The sequence below is a fragment of the Tachysurus fulvidraco genome, chromosome 18 (assembly GCF_022655615.1).
Source record: "Tachysurus fulvidraco isolate hzauxx_2018 chromosome 18, HZAU_PFXX_2.0, whole genome shotgun sequence".
In the NCBI taxonomy this organism is placed as follows: Eukaryota; Metazoa; Chordata; class Actinopteri; order Siluriformes; family Bagridae; genus Tachysurus; species Tachysurus fulvidraco.
The window spans coordinates 14,482,989-14,504,968 of NC_062535.1; the positions used below are offsets into that span (position 1 = coordinate 14,482,989).

The 21,980-nt window shown below is 40.9% G+C and overlaps 2 protein-coding genes across 12 annotated transcripts; both read left to right on the forward strand.

Moving 5' to 3' along the window:
* Positions 1-4: 4 nt before the first annotated feature.
* On the forward strand, positions 5-9,164 carry arl13b (ADP-ribosylation factor-like 13b). 8 transcript variants are annotated; one of them, XM_027161794.2, is made up of 11 exons: positions 5-320; positions 464-542; positions 2,707-2,777; positions 2,971-3,220; positions 3,528-3,633; positions 3,777-3,979; positions 4,149-4,263; positions 4,364-4,529; positions 4,844-4,960; positions 5,396-5,464; positions 5,572-6,013. In XM_027161794.2, exons 2-11 carry the CDS (start codon positions 484-486, stop codon positions 5,652-5,654), a joined length of 1,239 nt encoding a protein of 412 aa, XP_027017595.2. In that variant the 5' UTR covers positions 5-320; positions 464-483; the 3' UTR covers positions 5,655-6,013. The 8 variants fall into 8 exon arrangements, with proteins under 8 accessions (XP_027017595.2, XP_027017602.2, XP_047658952.1 ...); XM_027161801.2 differs by lacking the exon at positions 5,572-6,013 and adding an exon at positions 7,071-9,164 and having other exon boundaries at positions 6-320; XM_047802996.1 differs by lacking the exons at positions 5-320; positions 464-542 and adding an exon at positions 643-832 and having other exon boundaries at positions 5,572-6,021.
* Positions 9,165-12,722: 3,558 nt separating this feature from the next.
* On the forward strand, positions 12,723-21,784 carry nsun3 (NOP2/Sun RNA methyltransferase 3). Of its 4 annotated transcripts, none has more exons than XM_047803684.1 (7): positions 12,723-12,853; positions 12,956-13,074; positions 14,165-14,508; positions 14,659-14,813; positions 19,534-19,655; positions 20,222-20,315; positions 21,330-21,469. In XM_047803684.1, the coding sequence occupies exons 1-6, from the start codon at positions 12,773-12,775 to the stop codon at positions 20,307-20,309; spliced, it is 909 nt and encodes a 302-aa protein (XP_047659640.1). In that variant the 5' UTR covers positions 12,723-12,772; the 3' UTR covers positions 20,310-20,315; positions 21,330-21,469. The 4 variants fall into 4 exon arrangements, with proteins under 4 accessions (XP_047659640.1, XP_047659641.1, XP_047659639.1 ...); XM_047803685.1 differs by having other exon boundaries at positions 21,335-21,457; XM_047803683.1 differs by lacking the exon at positions 20,222-20,315 and having other exon boundaries at positions 21,330-21,784.
* The last annotated feature ends 196 nt before the right edge of the window (positions 21,785-21,980 follow it).

Sequence of the window (21,980 nt, forward strand, 5' to 3'; positions counted from 1 at the left end):
CTAGTGTGGTAGCGTGCTATTTGGGACGGAGCCTACGATGAAATCACGGCCGCAGCCATAGCAGCCGGTGGCGTAAACACAAAAGCGTAGTGAACGCATTAACGCACAGCTATCTGGCAAAGTTACAATAAAGTTGACTAAATAGAGCAATGTTTGGTTGTAAAAAAGCTCGTTTTGCGTTGGATATTTAAAAGGATTCGTAATACCTACGAACATTTTGCTAACATCCGAACTAGCTAGCTAGCACAGGACGCTATGTTAGCATTGTGTTTAATTAGCCGGATATTATGGGATGTACACGGTCTAATCTAGTTGTTCACGTAAGTAAAATGAATATGCTGTGGTTTTAAAATGATCTTGTGCTCAAAATGCCAGCCCTGTTTAGTTCAGTGAGTTAACCATAACAGTCAGTCATCAAGCCTCAGGTTTCACAGGCTGATTATAATAGACGTGACGTTTCTAGGTCCATGAGATCGGACTGTGATGTTCAGTCTGATGGCGAACTGCTGCAGCTGGCTGAAACGGTGGAGAGAGCCTGTCAGGTGAGTCGATCCACGCCTTATCTACCTGCTTTACTTCACTACGCACGAGTATATAATGATTCACGCCATTACAATTGACTAGCTAGGCTTCGGGCGTTGTCATGGTAACGGGAACGCGTGTGCGGTGCTACGGGTTGCCAACACTTTTCATGGGGAAAGTAGCTGGCGCCAGAAGTTTCTGGATGACGTCACGGCCAATTTGCATTTTAATAGAAATTTGCATTTCAATTAAGATTTATTCGCATAGAATGAACAATATCCCCAATGAACAAGACTGAGGTGAGGAAAAGGTGAGAAGGTGAAGGAAGAAACCTTGAGAGGAACCAGACTCATATTATGGTTCAGAGTCATTTGATTCTAAACATACGAATCAGGATCACCGTCATGTTAGAATCCAAATTAAGGGCACTAAAATGTAAAATAATGAATAAAATACAATACAGTTTTATAGGAATGTAAAGCAATATGCTTCATTCTGACAGAAATCATTTGCTTAAAGCTGCGTGTAAGACCAAATGTGTATTTACAAAGTACCTTTTACTTTCTGTCAAGAACTCTGACAAAAAAAAAGTAAATGAAACGGTTACTTGCTTTTATACATCTCGTCTCTCTATCTACAAAAAGAGAGTTTAAACTGAAACACAAGGGTGGGACACGCAGGAAGGATCAATGATGGGTTATTGGGAATGATGAGTAGTGATTGGTCTTTGGGGAGCGATGGTACAGTAATTGATGATTGGTTGTTGGGAAAAGTTGTCATTGGGAACGATGGTAATTAATGATTGGTTGTTTGGAAAAGTTGTCATCAGTGATTGGTCATTGGGAACGATGGCGATCAGTGATTGGTCACAAGCGCAACACAGTCTGGCTTTACACACTGACGGTGAATGAATTTGTTCTCTCAACTCGTATAAGCGTCGTGGTGTCGTATCGTGTTTAAGACAACTGAAACTTCATAGAGTGCAAAAAGGTAACTGATTTGCTAGCTATACACCAAAGGTATCACCAAAACTTAGAAACATAGAGTTGGGACATAGAGTTGGCTCCGTGGTGGGGCAAAAAATGTGAGTGTGTCCCGTTTTAGTGCCCATGCAGCCTTGACTGTTCTTGTTCTTGACTGACAGGCTCACCAGGGTTGTAAAGAGTGTTTGTTTGTCTGTCAGCTAGCATTAATCAGCCTGTTCTCCTCTTGTTTTATGTGAAATTCTAACAACAACCCTTCCACTGTTAGTCATCAAGATCGAATTCTGATTTTTGACGCACACATTACCCAAAGTATCGACCAGTGCCGGTATGATTTAACACATCGCTCCGCATTTCGGCGTCTTTATGCCGGAGAGCATAGAGCGCAAACCTCTCTGTACTGTACATGATTAGAGGAGGCATTCTTATGACGTGTCAAATCCTCTCTCTTTCTCTTCACACGGATTAGCCTGAGTTTGGCTCTCACTTTAAAAAGGACCTGATAACCATAATGCATCGTTTACATCTTTTTTCCTCCATCCCACCTGTAACAGCTTTACCCAGAAATGCACAATACTTGTTAAAGCTGAAACATTCTTTATTTCCCAACATGGGAGTGGTTTCAGGACGGAGGATTCTCCAGTTTATTGGTATGCTTATGAACTTCAAGAGAGACTTTTTTTTATTAGTCCACACGAATTCAGCACTGATACGTGAACGTGAAAGTAACGCATTTGGATCCTAACGTTTTCCCCGAGAGCGCTCCATAATAATGGTTTGAGCAGCATTTGTCCTTCAGCGCTCATCCCTCAGCGGGATAAGTTGGAAATCCCTGAATAATCCCAGCGTAGCAGGGTTGCCCGAGGACGAGAGGAACACGAGCGTGTTTTGTTTTGCCTTTTACTTAGTCGAAGGTGCAGGAGAGTACGAGGTAGCCAGCAACTCGCTGTGCTTCTTTAACAATCAATGAAGTCCTCCTGGCTACAGAGGACGGTCATTTGGATAGGGCGCTTGATGTCTTTGTGGCGCAGGTGCCGCAGGTCAGTATCACTGAGAAGATGCATCTGTTCCTGAGTGACTAAATATATGGAGCTTTTTGTAGTTTTTCAGATCTGCGTATCACATCTTGCAGCTTCAAATGTGTAACAGTTAACACAGTAGGTGTGTGTGTGTGTGTGTGTGTGTGTTTTGGTGGATACAGGAAGGTGACGCTGGTAATGGTGGGACTGGACAATGCTGGGAAAACTGCCACAGTACGGGGCATCCAAGGAGGTAATCCAACACCATTAATCCTTCACAGATATTTTTCTATTATTGGATTAACGCAACGTTTTTAAAACAATTCTAAAGTTAACGATGATTAGAAGCGATTGATCCGAGTGTTTCTTCTACATCCGGCAGTCAGAGAAGTATAATTAAATGTAGCTTGCCGTAGGATCTCACTGTAAATATGTCTCTCCCTCAGAGAGTCCTCTAGATGTGGCTCCGACAGTGGGCTTCTCTAAAGTGGACCTGAAGCAGGGCAGGTTTGAAGTCACCATCTTTGATCTCGGTGGGGGGAAGCGGATCCGGGGCATCTGGAAGAACTACTACTCCGAGTCGTATGGCGTGGTGTTTGTGGTGGACTCCAGCGACGTGCAGAGGATCCAGGAGACCAGAGAGACCATGGCAGAAGTGCTACGGCACCCTCGTATTGCCGGCAAACCCGTGCTAGTGTAAGTCCGAGTTGTTCTGGTGGCCCGTGGCGGTCGTTACTTCTAGTGTTTATAACGGTCGTTACTTCTAGTATTTATGACGGGCAATCACAAACTGTTGCAACGCTCCGTCGTAATATTTTACTTCGGTAAGCATCACATCTTCACCAGCAAGTACTGACATGAATCATCCACTCGATGTCAAGTTCCCCCTCAGACCCTCTTAAGTGCAGGTCAACACGTGTTTGTGACATCTAACACTTGGCATTGTCACTCACAGCACTCTTTGTTTTTGTTTTGGTTATTTATTTATTTACCCTGTTCTCAGGCTGGCCAACAAGCAGGACCGAGACGGTGCGATGGCTGAAGCTGACATCATCGAGAGTCTGTCACTGGAAAAGCTCGTCAATGAGAACAAGTGTCTCTGTCAGATTGTAAGTCCTTCACACGTCACAATAACTCCGATGTTTCCGCAGCCATATTATGTTACAAATGCTGCCCAGAAATGATCAAAGCACTTCTCTGTATTCGAGAAAGGATGAAAAAAGTGACGGAAACGTGTGGTTTGTGTTATTAGGAACCGTGCTCAGCCGTCCTGGGCTACGGTAAGAAGATAGACAAGTCCATCAAGAACGGCTTGAACTGGCTCCTGAACAACATCGCCAAGGACTACGAGGCGATCACGGAGCGCGTTCAGAGGGACACGGCCGAGCAGCGCGTACAGGAGGAGCAGGATAAGAAGGAGAGAGCAGAGCGAGTGAAACGCATCCGAGAGGAGAGGTCTGTTTTATTAAAAGATATAATATGATTTAATTAATTTATATATATATATATTTGGAGATGTTTCTTTGTAGACATGGTTATGTGAGGACAATCCCCATCCCCCTTTCCATGTGTTAGACATAATATATATATATATATATATATACGTATATATTTACCCCCATAGAGACAGACAGGAGCATGAAGAGGTGGAGAAAGCAGGCAGGCAAATAAAGGAGGAGGAGTCTGAGGATGCTGATATGTCCAACCCATTCCTGCCAATCAACCATATCGTTGCAGAGGTAAGTTTTCTGCTCAAGCAGTGACGCACTTAAGGAACCTAATAGTTTTCTTCATCGTGTCTGTTTCCAAGACTCGTTTTGTCCCGGTTTGTTTCCTCAGAATGAAAACAAACTGAAAAAAGCAATGGAGATGAAAAGGGAAGGAGAAGAGCTCACGGAGGACGGCGTCCCGGAGCCTAAGAGCAAACAGGAGGAGGAGGAGGAGAACGAGGAAGAACACGACGAGGAAGAGAGCGAAAGACAGACGCCGGAGAGCCCAGAATCAGGTCAGTCTGTCATCAGCGTGATCGCGCCTTCGCCGGACTAATAATCAGGAGTATTAAGTAGTTTTTTACAGAGTGATTTGATTAGCACAAGTGGCCTCATTTGTATTCCAGTGTTTTTGCTTTAAGGTTAATGACGGCAGTCTTGTTTCCCGGGAAAACCGAAGGCTCAGACTATAGATAATTAGCTGTCGTCTGAACGACGTCTGAAGTGCACTAATATACATAATTGCCCAGAAACTCCTTAATCACTCAAATGAAAACTAAAAAAAAAAAAAAATGCGACAGTCTCTAACACTCGGAAATGGATTTTTTAGGTTCGACAGACCAGACCAAAAAGAAGATAAAGAAAATACGCCTGAAGCGGAAAAACCGCGTCGACCCTCTCATAATGGACGACGCAGCCAAGAGCCCGACTCCGCCCTCCGCACCCGGTAACACAATTCTCCCTCATCTTTATATGTAAAAAACATCAACGCATCATTTTATGCTTATTCCCCGTGTGTGTTTATAGCACAGCGCTGTCCAATTCTCAAATCTGATTGGTTAGGAGGTGTCGATTGGTTTTGAACAACAGCAGTTCTGAGAATATTTCTACTTCCTGTTTCACTCCGTGTCTGTTCCGCATCTTCGATTAAAAACGTCACCACATCAAGGATCCTAGGAGCCATCGTCGTGTACTCGTGTATGATCCGTCGGCGTGGAAACAACAGCACGTCCGAACGTGCGCTAATGCTGTGTATAGTATACCAAAGTGATGTACATCTTCTGACCAATCAGATTCGAGCATTCATCTGCGCTGTGTGGTGTTAAGGAAGAACAACAACAAACAAAACAGGTTTACGATCTGGTTTTATTTCTGTTTGTAGTTGGATGGGCTACTCCCAAAGTTTCTAGACTCCCCAAGCTCGAACCTCTCGGAGATACGAGGCCTTCTGGTAACTCTTTATTTCTAACCCACCTTTTCCCAGTGTGTTCTTCATCATCATCATCATCATTGTGAACTACTATCCCGTTCCCTAACCAGTTGTTCTTTCTCTAACAGCATGTCTCCCACAGCGGTGTCTCACTGAGCACGCTTCAGCCTCACTCTGTATCTCACCATGCTTTCAGCGTGCATGCCCATGACCCAGGAAATCATCCCTCTAATACCCCCCACCCCCCACCCCACCCCCCGGAATTTACTGTGGCACATTTCTCTACTGTACTGTTGTGTGCTTTCTGCTTCAGACTGTACAGTGTGTATGCAGTATGTCCATGTGTTTACATGTGTTTAATACAGGACAAGGCAACTGGGCTGTACTTTTATTCATGTGCCATTGTTCTACTCAAAGGCACCAAAAGGAAGGTTTCTCAGTTTCTACTAACTGTACATCATGTTTCCTCTCCTCTTCTTCTCTTCTCTCCTCTCCTCTCCTCTCCTCTCCTCTCCTCTCCTCTCCTCTCCTCTCCTCTTCTGACTATCATGTACTCTATTAGGTATTTCTCTCCTCTTCTCTCCTCTCCTCTTGTCCTCTCCTCTCTTTTCCTCTCCTCTCCACTATTGTCTTCTCTTGTCCTCTCCTCTCTTTTCCTCTCCTCTCCACTATTGTCTTCTCTTGTCCTCTCCTCTCTTTTCCTCTCCTCTCCACTATTGTCTTCTCTTGTCCTCTCCTCTCTTTTCCTCTCCTCTCCACTATTGTCTTCTCTTGTCCTCTCCTCTCTTTTTCTCTCCTCTCCACTATTGTCTTCTCTTGTCCTCTCCTCTCTTGTCCTCTCCTCTCTTGTCCTCTCTTATCCTCTCTTGTCCTCTCCTCTCTTGACCTCTCCTCTCATTTCTTGTCCTCCCCTCTCCTCTCATCTCTTGTTGTCTCCTCTCTCGTCCTCACTTGTTCTCACTTGTCCTCTCCTCTCCTCTCTTGTCCTCTCCTCTCCACTATTGTTCTCTCCTCTCTTGTCCTCTCTTGTCCTCTCCTCTCTTGTCCTCTCTTGTCCTCTCCTCTTCTCTCTTGTCCTCTCCTCACTTGTCCTCTCCTCTCCTCACTTGTCCTCTCCTCTCATCTCTTGTCCTCTCTTCTCCTCTCTTGACCTCTCCTCTTTTGTCCTCTCCTCTCCTCTTTTCCTTCTTCCTCTCCCCTCCCTAAGAGGGTCCACTTGTTTTGACAGACTGTAGGTAGTGAAAAGATCTGGATAATCTTTATTAACATCTCACTGCAGCGCCGTGTGTCAAGTCTATCACATCTTATCCACTCCATCCATTACACCAACAGGGCTGGAGCAGGTTTAACTCTTTACTCTACATCGCACACTACCGTGTTTAGTTAACGCAGATTTTAAGCTGAAATGTGATTTGCTGTCGTGGCGTTTAAGGTGCAGTTTGTGTTTTTAAAAATAAATCAATAAAATCAAGGAATTTATGTTTGTATGAATCAGCAGTTTAAAGAAAAATGAACGATGATGATGATGGTGATAAAAAGCTATATTGAAAAAAACAAACAAATACAAACTGCTCCTTTAATAGGGTGACTCACTAAAGTTTCTTCCGTCGATCTTTCCTATTGGCAGATTTCTATGGCAAGCCCCTCCCACCTGTAGCAATTAGACAGAGACCAAACGGAGAAACCCATGATGTCATTTCCTAGCCCCTCCTTCTCCTCTCCCCATCCTCCCAAAAGGTTAGAGATGCTTCGTCTCCACCAATCACGCTCTGCATTTTTTTTTTCTCATTTCTCTCGTCTCCAAGCCCGGGCCGTGTAAATACGCAACAATCACCAGCCGGAGTCAGCGAGAGGAACCAATCAGCTTGCTCGGAGGGATCACGTGAACAACCAAGGACAGGAATGCTACAAAGAATTGTGGATCATTTTAAACATTCAGCTGTGACTGAATTCGGACCTACATTACAAACATGTAGCCGTTTTATTTTTTCATTCAACGACGAAGCATTATAATCTTAAATAATAAGGTTATAGTCTTCGTCCAATTAGATTAAAGAGTGTCTAATCTTTATTTTTAACTGAATCACATAACTGTGAATTCGGCACTTTTTGGAACATTACATTTTGGCATATATTAAGTGTCACTACAACTGTGCTGAACAAACTCTCCGGCTTCAAACTGTATCCATGAGACTTGCTCATGTTTCTTTTTTTTTCTTTTTTTTTTTTTTTTTATACAGACATCTTTTGAGGATTTCACCGGTTTGTCAACAACTTCCACATTGTCACCAGCAGAAAAATCACACAACATGCATAACATGTTAAAGGAAAAAATCACCCTGAACGTCTTTCCTATTAATCTTGAATTATTAAAACTGTGAGCTTCACTTGCAACGAAGATTTCATTTGTATTGAAGAGAAACAGGTGGCTTAGTGGTTAGCACGTTCACCTCACACCTCCAGGGTTGGGGGTTCGATTCCCACCTCCTCCTTGTGTGTGTGGAGTTTGCATGTTCTCCCCGTGCCTCGGGGGTTTCCTCCGGGTACTCCGGTTTCCTCCCCCGGCCCAAAGACATGCATGGTAGGTTGATTGGCATCTCTGGAAAATTGTCCATAGTGTGAGTGTGTGAGTGAATGAGAGTGTGTGTGTGTGTGTGCGCCCTGTGATGGGTTGGCACTGCCTCGAGTTGTATCCTGCCTCGATGCTCGATGACGCCTGAGATAGGCACAGGCTCCCCGTGACCCGAGAAGTTCGGATAAGCGGTAGTAAATGAATGAATGAACAGAAACATAAACTATTTTCTCAGCCTGTTGGTCTGTTTCCGTACATTACTCACAATTCCGTCGGACTCCCTGACGATCACGGGTAACGTCTCTGTACTTAAAGCGAGCAATGCAGTGCAGCGGCGCTTTAATCCTTCAACCGGATACCGCAGTCTCCTCGTAGCTCTGTAGCCGAGATGAGCCGAATCTCCGACGCAACTTTTTCGCCGTATCGCTGCATTGCATTCTGGGGCTTTGGGAGTCCAGGCTTTTGTGCTAATGTTAACACTTGTGCTAATGAGAACAAAAATACAGAATACAACCAACACGTGAGCATCACCGAACACAGCAAATATTTCAATCTAAACACGTCCGTGTTTCAGGGTGGAGTTTTCTTTTAAGTTGACTTTTTTTTTTCCCGATGAGAAACACAGCAGAGATCTTTACCTGGCTTATACACACTTTGTCTCATCAGACTATTTTTGTTATGTAGCTGAATCATGTACCGATTACAGCGGAGTGCTTTGTTTAAAAAGGACAAAAAGCCTTTTATGTTTATTTTTTTTCTTCCTTCATTCAACTTCTTGTTTCAATACAGTTTTACAGAAACACATTTCCCAAAGCATAAGTTTTAAGCTGGAACATTTCACACACACTACACCGATTCCACATTTAGGGGTTTATTCATTTTAAGCTGTACTGTAAATGACCGGTAGCTTATTTATTCCATTATTTGTTTTTAACCCTGTGCTTCCCTGATGTATTTGCTAATGCATATTCTTTTATATTTGACACTCCTGACTGAATGTTTTTTTCTTTTCTTTCAGAATTATGTATTTCATTTCCCATTTTAAATAACCTTTCGTTTTTATCTATCACTTTCTCATATATTTTCTTTATGTACTTTTTATCCATCTTGGTTTAATATGAATGCAATTAAATGCATAAGTATTTTTTATTCATGTGGCGTCTGTTTTAATATCGACACCCGAGGTGCATTTTTTTTTTTTTCAGCGGGAGCCTGGAGGGAAAGGATTATTATATTCTGTTATTAATTATTGATGCAAAAGGCAGATTGCTTCAGACGAAGCAGCTGCACGGATGCAGGGGTCGGGCAAAGGGGTCATTCAAACTGCTCTCGAGATCCTCTGAGTTACAGTAGATGTTAGGACGCTTTTATAATATTCACTGATGTGTAGAAACATTAGCTGGAAATGTTGAGATAGGTACATCCAAAATGTATGGATGTAGGATGTGGTACAGATGATGATGTACTGTTCAGAAGGTTGTGAGGTCAAATCCCAGCACCACCAAACAGCCACTGCTGAGCTTTTGAACAACAAGGCCCTTAAACTTTAAATACTCAGGTGTATAAATCAAAAATAAATGCTGTAAATGTAATATGTTTCACACACACACACACACACACACACACACACACACACACACACACACACACACACACACACACACACTCATACACACTTTCACACACTCAAACACACTCACACTTGCCCACACACACAAGGAGGATAGTTACAGACACTCTCACACTCACACTCTCATACACACTTTCACACACTTACACGCACAAAAGAAGGATACTCAAAGTCTCTCTCACACACTCTCAAACACACTCTCATACACATTCACACTCTCACACACACGCACAAGGAGGATACTTACAGACTCTCTCTCACACACACACACACACACACACACTATCTACAAGCCTGTAAATGCAACTAAAATCATCCCTTTGTTTACTCTATGTGTTCCAAGCATACAGTAATTCCTAAAAGTTTGTATAAACAATTCAGAAACTCAATTGAGCTCCTAAGTAGTTTATGTTCATTTTGGAGATTTTATCCACATCTGGTGTTTCTGGTGTTTAATATTCCAAAATTTGTATACAAAATACATAGATAGAAAATTGCACAACAGGACACGATGGCTTGAACAATTCCTGAGGTTTTTCCCTTAATAATTTAATCTCCTAATATTAGTGTATGGAGCATAAGCTTTGACATTATTTATATATTTCTATACATATTTTTTAAAGCTGCTGGACTGAGTATATATATATATATATATATATATATATATATATATATATATATATATATATGTATGTATGTGTATATATATATATTTACTTTCATGCCAATATCAGGTATAAGCAATAATAGATTCATTGGGATCCAAAATGGTACATAATTTAGAAATACATTTAAATGCTCCCTAGTTTAATTAAAATTAAGTGAGCCTGTATTGTAAAATTACATACTTCTGTTTTATTGGTCATTTACAAAGCGAACGAACCATAAGATTGGGCTGGGTGATGACTCGGGGGAGTCCAGTGCTTCTTGCTTTAATATTACGGATGACATCTTCAGATATTTTCTTTTCACGGAGTACTCTGACCAGAGTGAACTTCGTCAGTTCTTCATCAGGATCAAACTGAAAATAAAAGAAAATGAACTTTCAGTGGAGGTGTAATTCTAGGCTATAGCAGGTATCTGAAAAAAACTTTATAGCTCTCCATAAACTAAGTAGGAATTTTTGTTCAAGATTTTTAGTTTATTATCGAACTGTTTCAGGAGAAGTTCACCATAGTCGTCCGTTTCCAGGTGCTTGGGCCATAAAACGTTGAGTAAAACTTATAAACACTATTTTTTAAACATTCTTGGAATTTTATTTTATTTTTTTTAAGAAAGACCCGACCCGAGACAAACCCGAAAAAATTTGACCCGAGTCCGACCCGACCCGACGGCAATTTTTTTTTTAACCCGACTGGACCCGAATGTTGCGTAACTCGACACTAAAGTAACAGCTGCAGCAACCGGTATTCAAAATTGATTGACATGTTCGTTTCAACGAAAATTAGCTTACCACCAGCCACATGTCACCAGCCACATGTCGCAAGCGGTCTTGGCAAACAGAGGAGAGGTTAGAAAAGGACTCGAGTCGATGCACACACACGAGATATAGTAGCTCGGGTATTCTCGGGTCCGTTTGGAAAAAATACATTAATTTTAAATTACCCGAGACCCGATGCCGCTATTATTATACCCGACCCGTGTTCGAGGCACATGTGAAAGCTCGGGTCTCGGGTCGGACCTTGGGTTTCCGGATCTAAGTGGACCCTTGAAAACGTCTACTTCCAACACAAAGCATCATCCAGCCGTCCATTCATCCATTTTCGGTACTTCTTGTCCTACACGGGGTCTCTGTGGGACCTGGTGTTTATCCCAGAGGACTCCGGTGACAATATAGGGTACACCCTTCCTAATTCACACATTATGGACAATTTAGAAATGGCACTCAGTGTACAGCTTATGTTTTTTGGACTGCAGGAGGACACTGAATAACCCAGAGGAAACCCTTAAAGCCCAGGAAGAATGCGCAAACACAGGAAAGAGAAGAAGGAAGGAAACACCCCAAACCTGTAGGTGCAAAGGAAAATGTTCTGTACCCTACCGTATCTATCAGATTCAGCAGAATATCACTGTTGCTTTAGAAATAGATAAGATATACCTTTATTCGTCTCACAATGGGACATTTCTCTGTTACAGCAGCAAAAAAATGCAATTATATAAAAGACATAATATAATATACAGTATATACACAACACAATGTATAAATACAAAGAAGAAAAAAGAGACCACGAGTAAGTAGTTGCACTAACAGACATATTGCGCACACAGTGTAATATCGCATGTTTTTCAAAATTTCTGTTATTGCACGTTGTTGTTTAAATACTTTGTTATTGTTTTTATAGCAGTTAAACAGTAATAACATTGTGTATTATGGTGACTGGTTTACTGGGAGCAGCTTTGGTTGTGAAGTCTAATAGCAGCAGGGAGAAAAGAGCATCTGTACAGACAATTAGAATGTGCAGCACTTTCAGCCACAGGACGTAACAGTCTGTCACTGAAGGAGCCGCTCAGAGATGAAACCGTGTCATACACCGGGTGAGAGTCATTCTCCAGCAATGATGATAGCTTAACTACCATCAAAACCATATTGTATTGTAGCAGATTCGGTAGCGGTGTCAAAGTTTGAATCGTCGCCCTATATATTCAAATTGCATCACCGGTTTCAAAGCCTTTGATTCGGAGCAGTTCAGATTCAGTGGTTTTGTCAGCTATCGAATCGTTAGCCGTCGATTGAAAACTGTATTATATCATGTTTTATATATATATATGTATATATATATATACGTATGTATATATATATATACATATATATATACATACGTATATATATATATATACATATACATATACGTATATATATATATAATGTGTTTGTATGTATGTATATATATATATATATATATATATATATATATATATATATATATATATATATATATATATATATATATATTCACATTAGCCTATGAATTAATATCGTATGGAAGCAGATTCTAGTGTATCAACAAATATCGGATTGTTGTATCGTATCGCGTGGAAGCCTAAAAACACCCGGAACGTATAGCGATGTTCGGCGTTTCTAGGGGAAACATTAAGCAGACGGACCGATGTTTCACTATCGTGTATAATGCTGTTATTAAGATGTTTATCTAAAACACGTGTGTCAACAACATGCTGTTATGTGATCAATGGACGACTTCACACTCGGGTTTGTTTCGGTTTAATCCTGTTTTTAAATGTGTAGCGCTCTACAATAATCTGTCACTGAGTTATTAAGAGTTTATAATAAGAATCTATTTTTTTATTGTAGTTTTCTGTTAAAAAGGACACATGGAGCAGAGCTGAGAGGAAAGTGTGTGATTCGGTGCTGGAGCATTTTAACACACAATACACACAGGAGCTGGGACTGGATCTCTGGATCTCTGCAAGGTTCTGCATGTTCTTCTACATCAACATGTCAGATATGGATCTGTGGAGGAAAACAATTCAATTCAGTTCATTTCACAATCCCCATTGTCTCAAAGCAGCTTTACAGAAGTATGGAAACTAGAGAGAGAGAGAGAGAGAGAGAGAGAGAGAGAAGCAATAAATATATAATAATAATAATAATAATAATAATAATAATAATAAGAAGAAGAAGAAGAAGAAATAAGGATATATAAATAAATAAATAAAGATATACAATTACATTTTAAATTTAATAAAAAAAAAAACAACGACATTAACTTTAAATTTAAAATACGAAAATTTAAAATTTAAAATCTGAGATTAGATCTCAGAGTGTTTTCTGTAGATCCAGGGAATTAATAATAAATCATAAAACAAAAAAACAACAACAAAACTTTAGACTCACGGTATCTTAAGTATGTAACCCAGTGAACCAGAGTTAAAGTATCCAACGATAGAGACTTAAGCACTTCTGTACGTCACTCTGGACAAGAGCGTCTGCCTGACGATGTAAATGTAAACGCGAATGTAAAACCAATAGGGAATGCGTAGACAAGTGAATTTGATTGACAGGTAAATAAAAAAGCACTCGGGTTCCTTCTGTTATGAGCAAATCATCGACAATGGAGTTGTGAAGCGTTTCACCATATCAGAGTGTATTATTTCCCTTTAACAGCAAGTCCCAAATTGATTATTTATTCTTTATTAATACCACAGCAAATGACTGCTTTCCTAGAAAATAAAGTCAACGCTGTCTGAGTATATAATGATTATTATATCGATTATGAGTTTATCAGTACACATGTATGAAAAGACAACACGCACAGTTCTATTATCCTGTGTCTGTATTATCTCGTGTGCAGGCTTTTAAACACACACTCGTATGCGAGAGCAGGATAAATTCCCCACATAGCCGACAGATTGTTATAATTATATCAGCATGACCTTCGTTATGACAAAATATACCCAAGAGCAAGAGAGGATCTACAGGATATACGGAATAGTAAACGAACAAGAACTGTAAAATCTCCTGCTTTTTATTTGAGTTGATTTTCTAATTTGTTTTGTTTAGGGAAGTCTTGCTGAATCCTCACTGCTGGCAATACGCCGTCCTACTGAATCGCTTCAGCGATCTTCTGAACATCAAAGCTGACTTAAAATCGCTCGGTTATTACAACCTTCTGTCTCAGCCGGATTCTCCCGTCATCGGGTCTCTTCAGTGTCTGGTCCACAGAGATGCGGTGCGTCTGCACACTCAGAGACATCGCCCTGGCTGGCTGAAGCAGTACTACCTGTTGAATGCTGCGTCCATGCTGCCTGTGCTGGCGCTGGCTGTGACGGACGGAGAGAGTGTCTTGGATCTGTGCTCCGCTCCGGGAGGGAAAGCCCTGGCTGTACTGCAAATGGCAAACCCGGGTATGACCAAGTTGTCCTCAGTTAATGTCACTTAAATGCATTTAAGCTCATAATTGTATTTTATTTGTCTGTATTTTTGAGCAAACACCTGCAGTTTAAAGCATAAGAAACCAGTTGCTGTTGCTTATATTGTGATCATTTGACTCTCAGGGCTGCTGCATTGTAATGAAATGGACAAGAGCAGGTACGAATGGCTGGCAAAGACTCTGGAGTCGTACGTCCCTCGTGAACTCAGAGACATCCTCGACGTGACCAACGAGGACGGCAGGGACATCGGGGGCACGACGACAAAGATGTTCGACAAGGTACGAGAGCCACGCTCGCTTAACGGCTTACCCTGCGTTCACACACTCAGTGATTTTATCGCTGCAAGTCTCCAGTCGCTGTACTGGTTGCCATGGTAACAAGCGCTACGGACATTTTCCTGTCTGGAGTGAGATTTGGCGTTTGTGTATAATATTCAGCAGCGAGTATCTGAAGGAGAGGCAGCGTGTGCTTTCTGTGACAGAATATGGCTTTGGATAAAGTCATTAAAGAAATCCTCATGTGTTGCTTTACGCGCATCTGGGGAAAAAAAGACAGAACATTTTCAATTGTCCGGGAAAATGCAGATCTCTACCTACTAGAGATTTCCCGTCAGTAGCATTATCACCTCTGACATTTAATTTACAGCATCTGGAGAGTATAAAAGTGTTTTTGCTTTATCTCTCTCTCTCTATATATATATTCACTTCTGTGTCGATTCTGAACCTTTATTAATGACATATTTTTACACTCGTCATCTTCATTTATCTATCTTTTTTACAGAAAGCAATTAAATGTTTACCTGATCTCTGCTTTTCCCCTCACACTGACTGGGTGGTTTTGAAGCGGTGAAATCTACACACACACACACACACAAGCACACGCACAAACACACAGACACACACACACACACACACACACACATGCACAAACACACACAAACGCACACGCACAAACACACACGCACAAACACACACACACACAAGCGCACACACACAAGCGCACACACAAGCGCACACGCACAAACACACACAGACACACACACACACGTACAAACACACATGCACAAACGCACACGCACAAACACACACACACAAACACACGCACAAACACACACACACACAAACACACATAGACACACACACAAACACACACACCGACACATACACACACACACACACACACACACACACACACACACACACACACACACACACACACACACACACACACACAGACTCACACACCGACACATATACACACACTCACACACACACAAACACACACACGACACATACACACACACACACACACACACACACACACACACACACACACACACACACACACACACACACACACACACACACACACACACACAGTGTCTTTCCTCAGACACTCTGGAGATCCCCAGCCAGCCTTCAGGAGAAACACAGCACTCATACAGCATGTAGGCGCTTTACACAGCCTGCTGACTCAGCATTGTACTCTAATGGCTTAATGGGTCTTGCTTCTCAAAGCAGGGGCTGCAATTTTATTATTAGATATTTGCCATATGAGTGGTGAAGCTTGCTATCTCTCTACTAACTACTTTTACTATACATTTATTCTAGAGGTTAGTTATCCAGAATTTGTTTAGTTAGAATCTCAGTTATCTGGTCGCTATGCGCCAGATGTAATGTACAGATGTTTTGTTTTACATTGAGCGGTCACTTTAATCAAATGGGTTTAAACTGACCAGACTGAAGCATTTCACTTTGGTTAATGTTGTTTATTTCTGAATTGTCACTTCAGCAGCTTAAAAAGGAAGTCTAAACATCCTCGAAAATATCGTCCAGTCAAGGTCGAGTGACGGACGACTTTACGACATCAAACCCAGCCAAAATAATAAAAGGGAAACGAATGTAATAGTTAAGTCCATTAATAAAGCAAGTTCAATAGGTAATTTAGTGATTTAAGAACTAATTCAGTCATAATTAAGTGTATATGTTGCTGAAGAAATGATGTAAGTTCTTAAATAAAGTAACTTAGTAAATATATGGAAGTTAAATATATAAGTCATGTAACCGAAGTGACGTGAATTTAATAAATTCAGCCAGTCAAGTAAGAAATGATGTAATAAGACGTAAGATGTAAATGCACATGTAAAGTCTGTAATTCAGTAATAAAGTAAGTAAAATTCTATACGGAAAGTAAATAACATCCATAACTAAAGCAAATAGCTCAAGTGATTTGAAATGAATTCAAACAGTTGAGTAAGTAAATAAAGTCCATGTGTAAAGTTACGTCCTTAACTATAGCAACTTAACTGCAGTTACTTGAATAAATGTAAGTAAATAAGCATGTACATTCTGTAAGTATTAAGAGTAAGAAAGTAAGTAAAGTCCATATTTAATGTAATTAACTTCCATGACTCAAGTCACTTAGGTGACTGAAATTAATTCAGCTAGTCGACTAAGTAAATACGTAAGTAATGGAAAAAATTGAACATGTCACTTTCCTAAGTAAGTAAAAAACTTGTGTAAAAATCTGTACAAATGACAAGTAAATAACTTAAGTGATTTAAATCATTTTACCTAGTGAGCAAGTACATCAGTAAAAATGTAAATATATGTAAAGTCAGAAAGTAAGTCAAAGTTTAAATGTAAATTATCACCCATAACTAAAGCAAGTAACTTAAGCGATTTAAACAAATTCAGCTAGCCAAGTAAATAAATATATAAATAGCAGAAACAATTAAACACGCAGATTTCATAAGTAAGTAACTGAGAAAGTAATGAAGTAAAATCCTGGTGTAAAGTAAGTAAATGTGTAAAAAATGAAAGAAAAGTGAAAGTAAATAACGTGGCATAAATTGAAACGTTTAAATAATTAAAGTTGAACGTTTTCATAATTTTACCTAGTTGCGTAAATAAATATGTAAGTAAAGAAAGAAAGTAAATATATAAAGTCTGTAAATAAGTGAGAATACAAATAAAGCGTGTAAAAAGCGAGTAAGTAATTTAAGTCCATACGTGAAGTTTATATCGTATGTAAAGTAAGTAACGACAACAAATAAAGCAAGCAAAATAAGTACGTTAAGTGATTTGAATAAATTCAGCCGGTCGAGTATATAAATGTGTAAGTAAAATTATGTAAGTAAATCCGTTAGTAAAGTGACTTAAGTATGTAAGTAATGAAGAAAGTGAGTAAAATCCCTAAGTGTAAAGTAAGAAAAGTTTCCCTTTTGTTAGCAAACAAGCTATTTATTGTATGTTAGTTAAGCCAAGAAAGCAGTAAAGTCTGTAAATGAAGGCCATCATTAAAGCACATAATTAAGAAAGAAAGTTAATAAAAGTTGTTTAATTAATTCATTCTGTTAGGTTACCTGATCTGTGTAATATACTAAATATACTTGTACAGGTTTTATATTAAAATGGGGCAAGTCGTGGCCTAATGGTTGGAAAGTCTGACTCGTAATCCGAAGATTGTGGGTTCGAATCTCGGGCCGGCCACGACTGAGGTGCCCCTGAGGTGCCCTTGAGCAAAGCACCGAACCCCCAACTGCTCCCCGGGTGCCGCAGCATAAATGGCTGCTCCGGGTGTGTGTTCGCGGTGTGTGTGTTCACTGCTGTGTGTGTGCACTTTGGATGGGTTAAATGCAGAGAACAAATTCTGAGTATGGGTCACCGTACTTAGCCGTATGTCACATCACTTTAAAATATAATTTCGTCTTATTTTTGTAACATTCATGTAATAATGAATTGTTATGTGTAAATAAAATAGTGTGAGGAAGAAATATAAAAATATACTATAAATATTATACATATAAACACTGAGCTGGTAATAAGGTATAGTGTAGTGCACAGCTTTATCCACTAGGTGGCAGCATTTTCATTTTGTTTGATGTGTGTCATCCATCCAGAGGGACACATGGGGCCATCTTCATCATTCAGTGTGACAAAAGGCTGGAAGTGAAGCAAAATTAGCTTCAGCTGTAAGAATCCGACCGCAGGCTGGATTCTCCGAGCGGTATGACTCAGAGTCGTGTGATACGAACCGTTTCAGCTTGACTCATTTGAACAGAAGGGTGATCCGTGCACTTTGGAGGTCTTTGCTTACAGTGTGTGTGTGTGTGTGTGTGTGTGTGTGTGTGTGTGTGTGTGTGTGTGTGTGTGTGTGTGTGTGGTATTTTATGCCCTGTAGGTAATAGAACTGTGACAGAATGGAATTATGGGAGAATAAAGCTGGTGTGCAGCCAGACGTTCAAAGCTCTGTTCATCAAGACACTTGCAGTGAGCCGACTTTAATGAGGAGTGAAAACCTTAATCTCTGAGAGGAGCTTAGCTGGAACACTTAGCTGGAAAGTAGACTGTGTGTGTGTGTGTGTGTGTGTGGGTGTGTGTGGGTGGGTGTGTGTGCACGCACACACACACGCATGTGAAAACCGGTCATGCTCTTTTAAATATACAGGCTTAATTAAGAAATGGATGCACAGTAGTTGTGCATCTATCTATCTATCTATCTATCTATCTATCTATCTATCTATCTATCTATCTATCTATCTATCTATCTATCTGTCTGTCTGTCTGTCTGTCTGTCTGTCTGTCTGTCTGTCTGTCTGTCTGTCTGTCTGTCTGTCTGTCTATTTATTTATTTATTTATTTATTTATTTATTTATTTATTTATTTATTTATTTTCTTGTTCTTTTTTTTTTTTGCCATTTTAATTGCCAAACTTCACTGTAACTCAGGTGTGTCCTCCATCTGCTAATTTCAGATGTTCTCTTTCTTTCAACTCCCTCATGAGTGGTGTGTGTGTGTGTGTGTGTGTGTGTGTGTGTGTGTGTGTTTCCTTTCAGAGGCTCACATCCTCCGTTTCCCTTCACAGCATGTTGCCTCTTGACTCCCGTCGCTATTCCCATCAGGCGCATGGAATATTTTCCCCCTCATTTTCCTCTTGCTAATATTCACATGTTCCCCTGGTGTGTGTGTGTGTGTGTGTGTGTGTCCCTTGTGTCAGGTGCTAGTAGATGCCCCATGCTCCAATGACCGCAGTTGGCTGTTTAGCTCCGGAGCCCAGCAGGTGGAGCTGCGGCTGAGAGAGCGAGCTAATCTACCTCAGCTGCAGAAGGAGCTTCTCTGGTGAGACATCGCAGACATCTCAAACACTCACTTCAGGTTCTGATCTGCTCAGAATATCCCAATGCTTCATCCGTGCTCATAAACATCTCATAAAAACTCACTCTTCAAATACTGAAACACTTTTCAGTTCTGAAACTACTTTGTTTTATACTTTACTCTGGAAACAGAGCCGACTAAACCTGTTAAAAAATCTCACAGTCGAGTACGAACGAAAATCACCGTGAGCGTAGGATAAAAAAATAAACAATCGATTTTTGGGTCAGATGTAGATGAATAAACTCTCTGTCTCCTGTGAGATTATCTACAGGGAACGTTTACTTCTGGAAAGCTGTTGCTTCTCTGGGAAATGATTACCCAAATACACACACAGGCATATAAATATTAATAAGAATGGACAAAGGGTGTTTTTACATACAGCTGCGTATGAAGTTATTGTGTAATCTTGTTGAAGGGGATCGGTGCAGCTCGACCTATCAGAGCCCTGGGAATGTGCATCTTATTCCCGCTCCTAAAGTCTCAAGATGCAACAGATAACATGATTTATTTGTTTGTGTTTCCCTTCTTAGCTTAATGACCTTACTAGCAGCAGTGTGGAGTTCAGGAACATCATCACTGTTATTACAGGCCGTAAATGTTTGGAACAATTATAGCTGAAGTTATGTAAGGAAGCTGCGGCTTGGTGACCTTTACCATAATAATGATGACCTTTCAGCAACAAGATGGCTATTATTGGGTATCTCTCTCTTTCGATCTACTATAACCAAATACCCCACATCTATCTATATCTATCTAGGATGTATATATACTTTACTACTTGTATTTATGTAAATTAGTTATAACTAGAGAGAGAGAAGAGCAAGAGAGAGAAGGAGAGGGGGAGCAGAGAGAGAGAGATCATGTCTAGGTTAGAATGATAGGAGAGGGAGAGAGGAGAGAGAGAGAGGGAGCGAGAGAGAGAGGAGAGAGAGAGCGAGAGAAGAGAGAGGGAGCAGAGAGAGAGAGAAAGAGAGTAGCGCGAGAGCGAGAACGAAGATAGAGGGAGAGGACGAGAGAAGAGAAGCTGGAGAGCAGGAGTAGAAGAGAGGCTCGAGCAGATGAGTATCTGTCGAGAGATAAGATAGCGATCGGGAGAGAGCGAGCAAGAGCTCATGATATCGATCGAGTAGGGAGATCTCTCGATGTAATAGCGAGATCTCTCTCTATCTCTCTTTCTCTCTCTCTCTCTCTCTCTCTCTCACACTCTCTCTCTCTTTCTCTCTCTCTCTCTTTCTCTCTCTCTCTCTCTCTCTGTGTCTGTCTCTCTGTCTCTCTCTCTGTCTCTCTCTCTCTCTCTGTCTCTCTCTCTGTCACTCTGTCTCTCTCTCTCTCTCTCTCTGTCACTCTGTCTCTCTCTCTCTCTCTGTCTCTCTCTCTCTCTGTCTCTCTCTCTGTCACTCTGTCTCTCTCTCTCTCTGTCTCTCTCTCTCTCTCTCTCTCTGTCACTCTGTCTCTCTCTCTCACTCTGTCTCTCTCTCTCTGTCTCTCTCTCTCTCTCTCTCTCTCTCTCTCTCTCTCTCTCTGTCACTCTGTCTCTCTCTCTCTCTCTCTCTCTCTCTCTCTCTCTGTGTCTCTCTCTCTCTCTCTCTCTCTCTCTCTCTGTCTGTCTGTCTGTCTGTCTCTCTCTGTCTCTCTCAGCTCAGCCTTGGCAGCGGTGCGTCCCGGAGGACTCGTGGTTTATTCCACCTGCACCTTTTCCCGTGCTGAGAACCAGTCAGTGGTGGAGGCGGTGCTTTCCACCTCCCAGGGGGTGGAGCTTGTGGGGCTGGAAGAGGAACTGATTGTCTCTCTCTCTGGTCATTTTAAATTCGCCCACCTCCGTTCTCCATTGGGTTATTTGGTGGTGCCAGAAAAGGGAAGAACGTGGGGGCCCATGTATGTTTGCAGATTGAGGAGAAAACCATCATCCTGAACATCTCCTTTATCGTGGCCATGTTTTCACCGAGAAGAACATTTTCGAAAGTCGTCCGTGTGAGCGTCAGTGCTCAGTAACACTCAGATTTTAAGCTGTAACACTTTTGTTAATTAAAAAAAATCCCTGTAACCCTTCACATGTCTGTGGTATAAGAGGAATAAAACACTCCAGAATATTCTTTTCTTCCTTACCTGGTGTTAATGTGTTCACACCTTTACCTCTATATATTATAGTTAAACTGAAGTGGTGAGACATAAAATCTTTAGTACCCTGGTAAACACTGTCTCAGTGAGATTGTTCAACATCAAGGCCGCAGTGAATGTCAGTAGATTTTCAACTCTTTGTATGTCAAGGTATTAAGCCATGATGTTAAA

What these genes read in the sequence shown, in the direction of transcription:
- nsun3 (XM_047803683.1), top strand. Translation starts at nt 12,773, where the DNA reads ATGCTGTTATTAAGATGTTTATCTAAAACACGTGTGTCAACAACATGC. An exon ending in ACTGCAAATGGCAAACCCGG is followed by an intron (nt 14,509 to 14,658) that starts GTATGACCAAGT and finishes TTTGACTCTCAG; the next exon opens with GGCTGCTGCATTGTAATGAA. An exon ending in CGACAAAGATGTTCGACAAG is followed by an intron (nt 14,814 to 19,533) that starts GTACGAGAGCCA and finishes CCCTTGTGTCAG; the next exon opens with GTGCTAGTAGATGCCCCATG.
- arl13b (XM_047802994.1), top strand. Translation starts at nt 2,472, where the DNA reads ATGAAGTCCTCCTGGCTACAGAGGACGGTCATTTGGATAGGGCGCTTG. An exon ending in GCCGGAGAGCCCAGAATCAG is followed by an intron (nt 4,530 to 4,843) that starts GTCAGTCTGTCA and finishes TGGATTTTTTAG; the next exon opens with GTTCGACAGACCAGACCAAA. An exon ending in CGGAGATACGAGGCCTTCTG is followed by an intron (nt 5,465 to 5,571) that starts GTAACTCTTTAT and finishes TTTCTCTAACAG; the next exon opens with CATGTCTCCCACAGCGGTGT.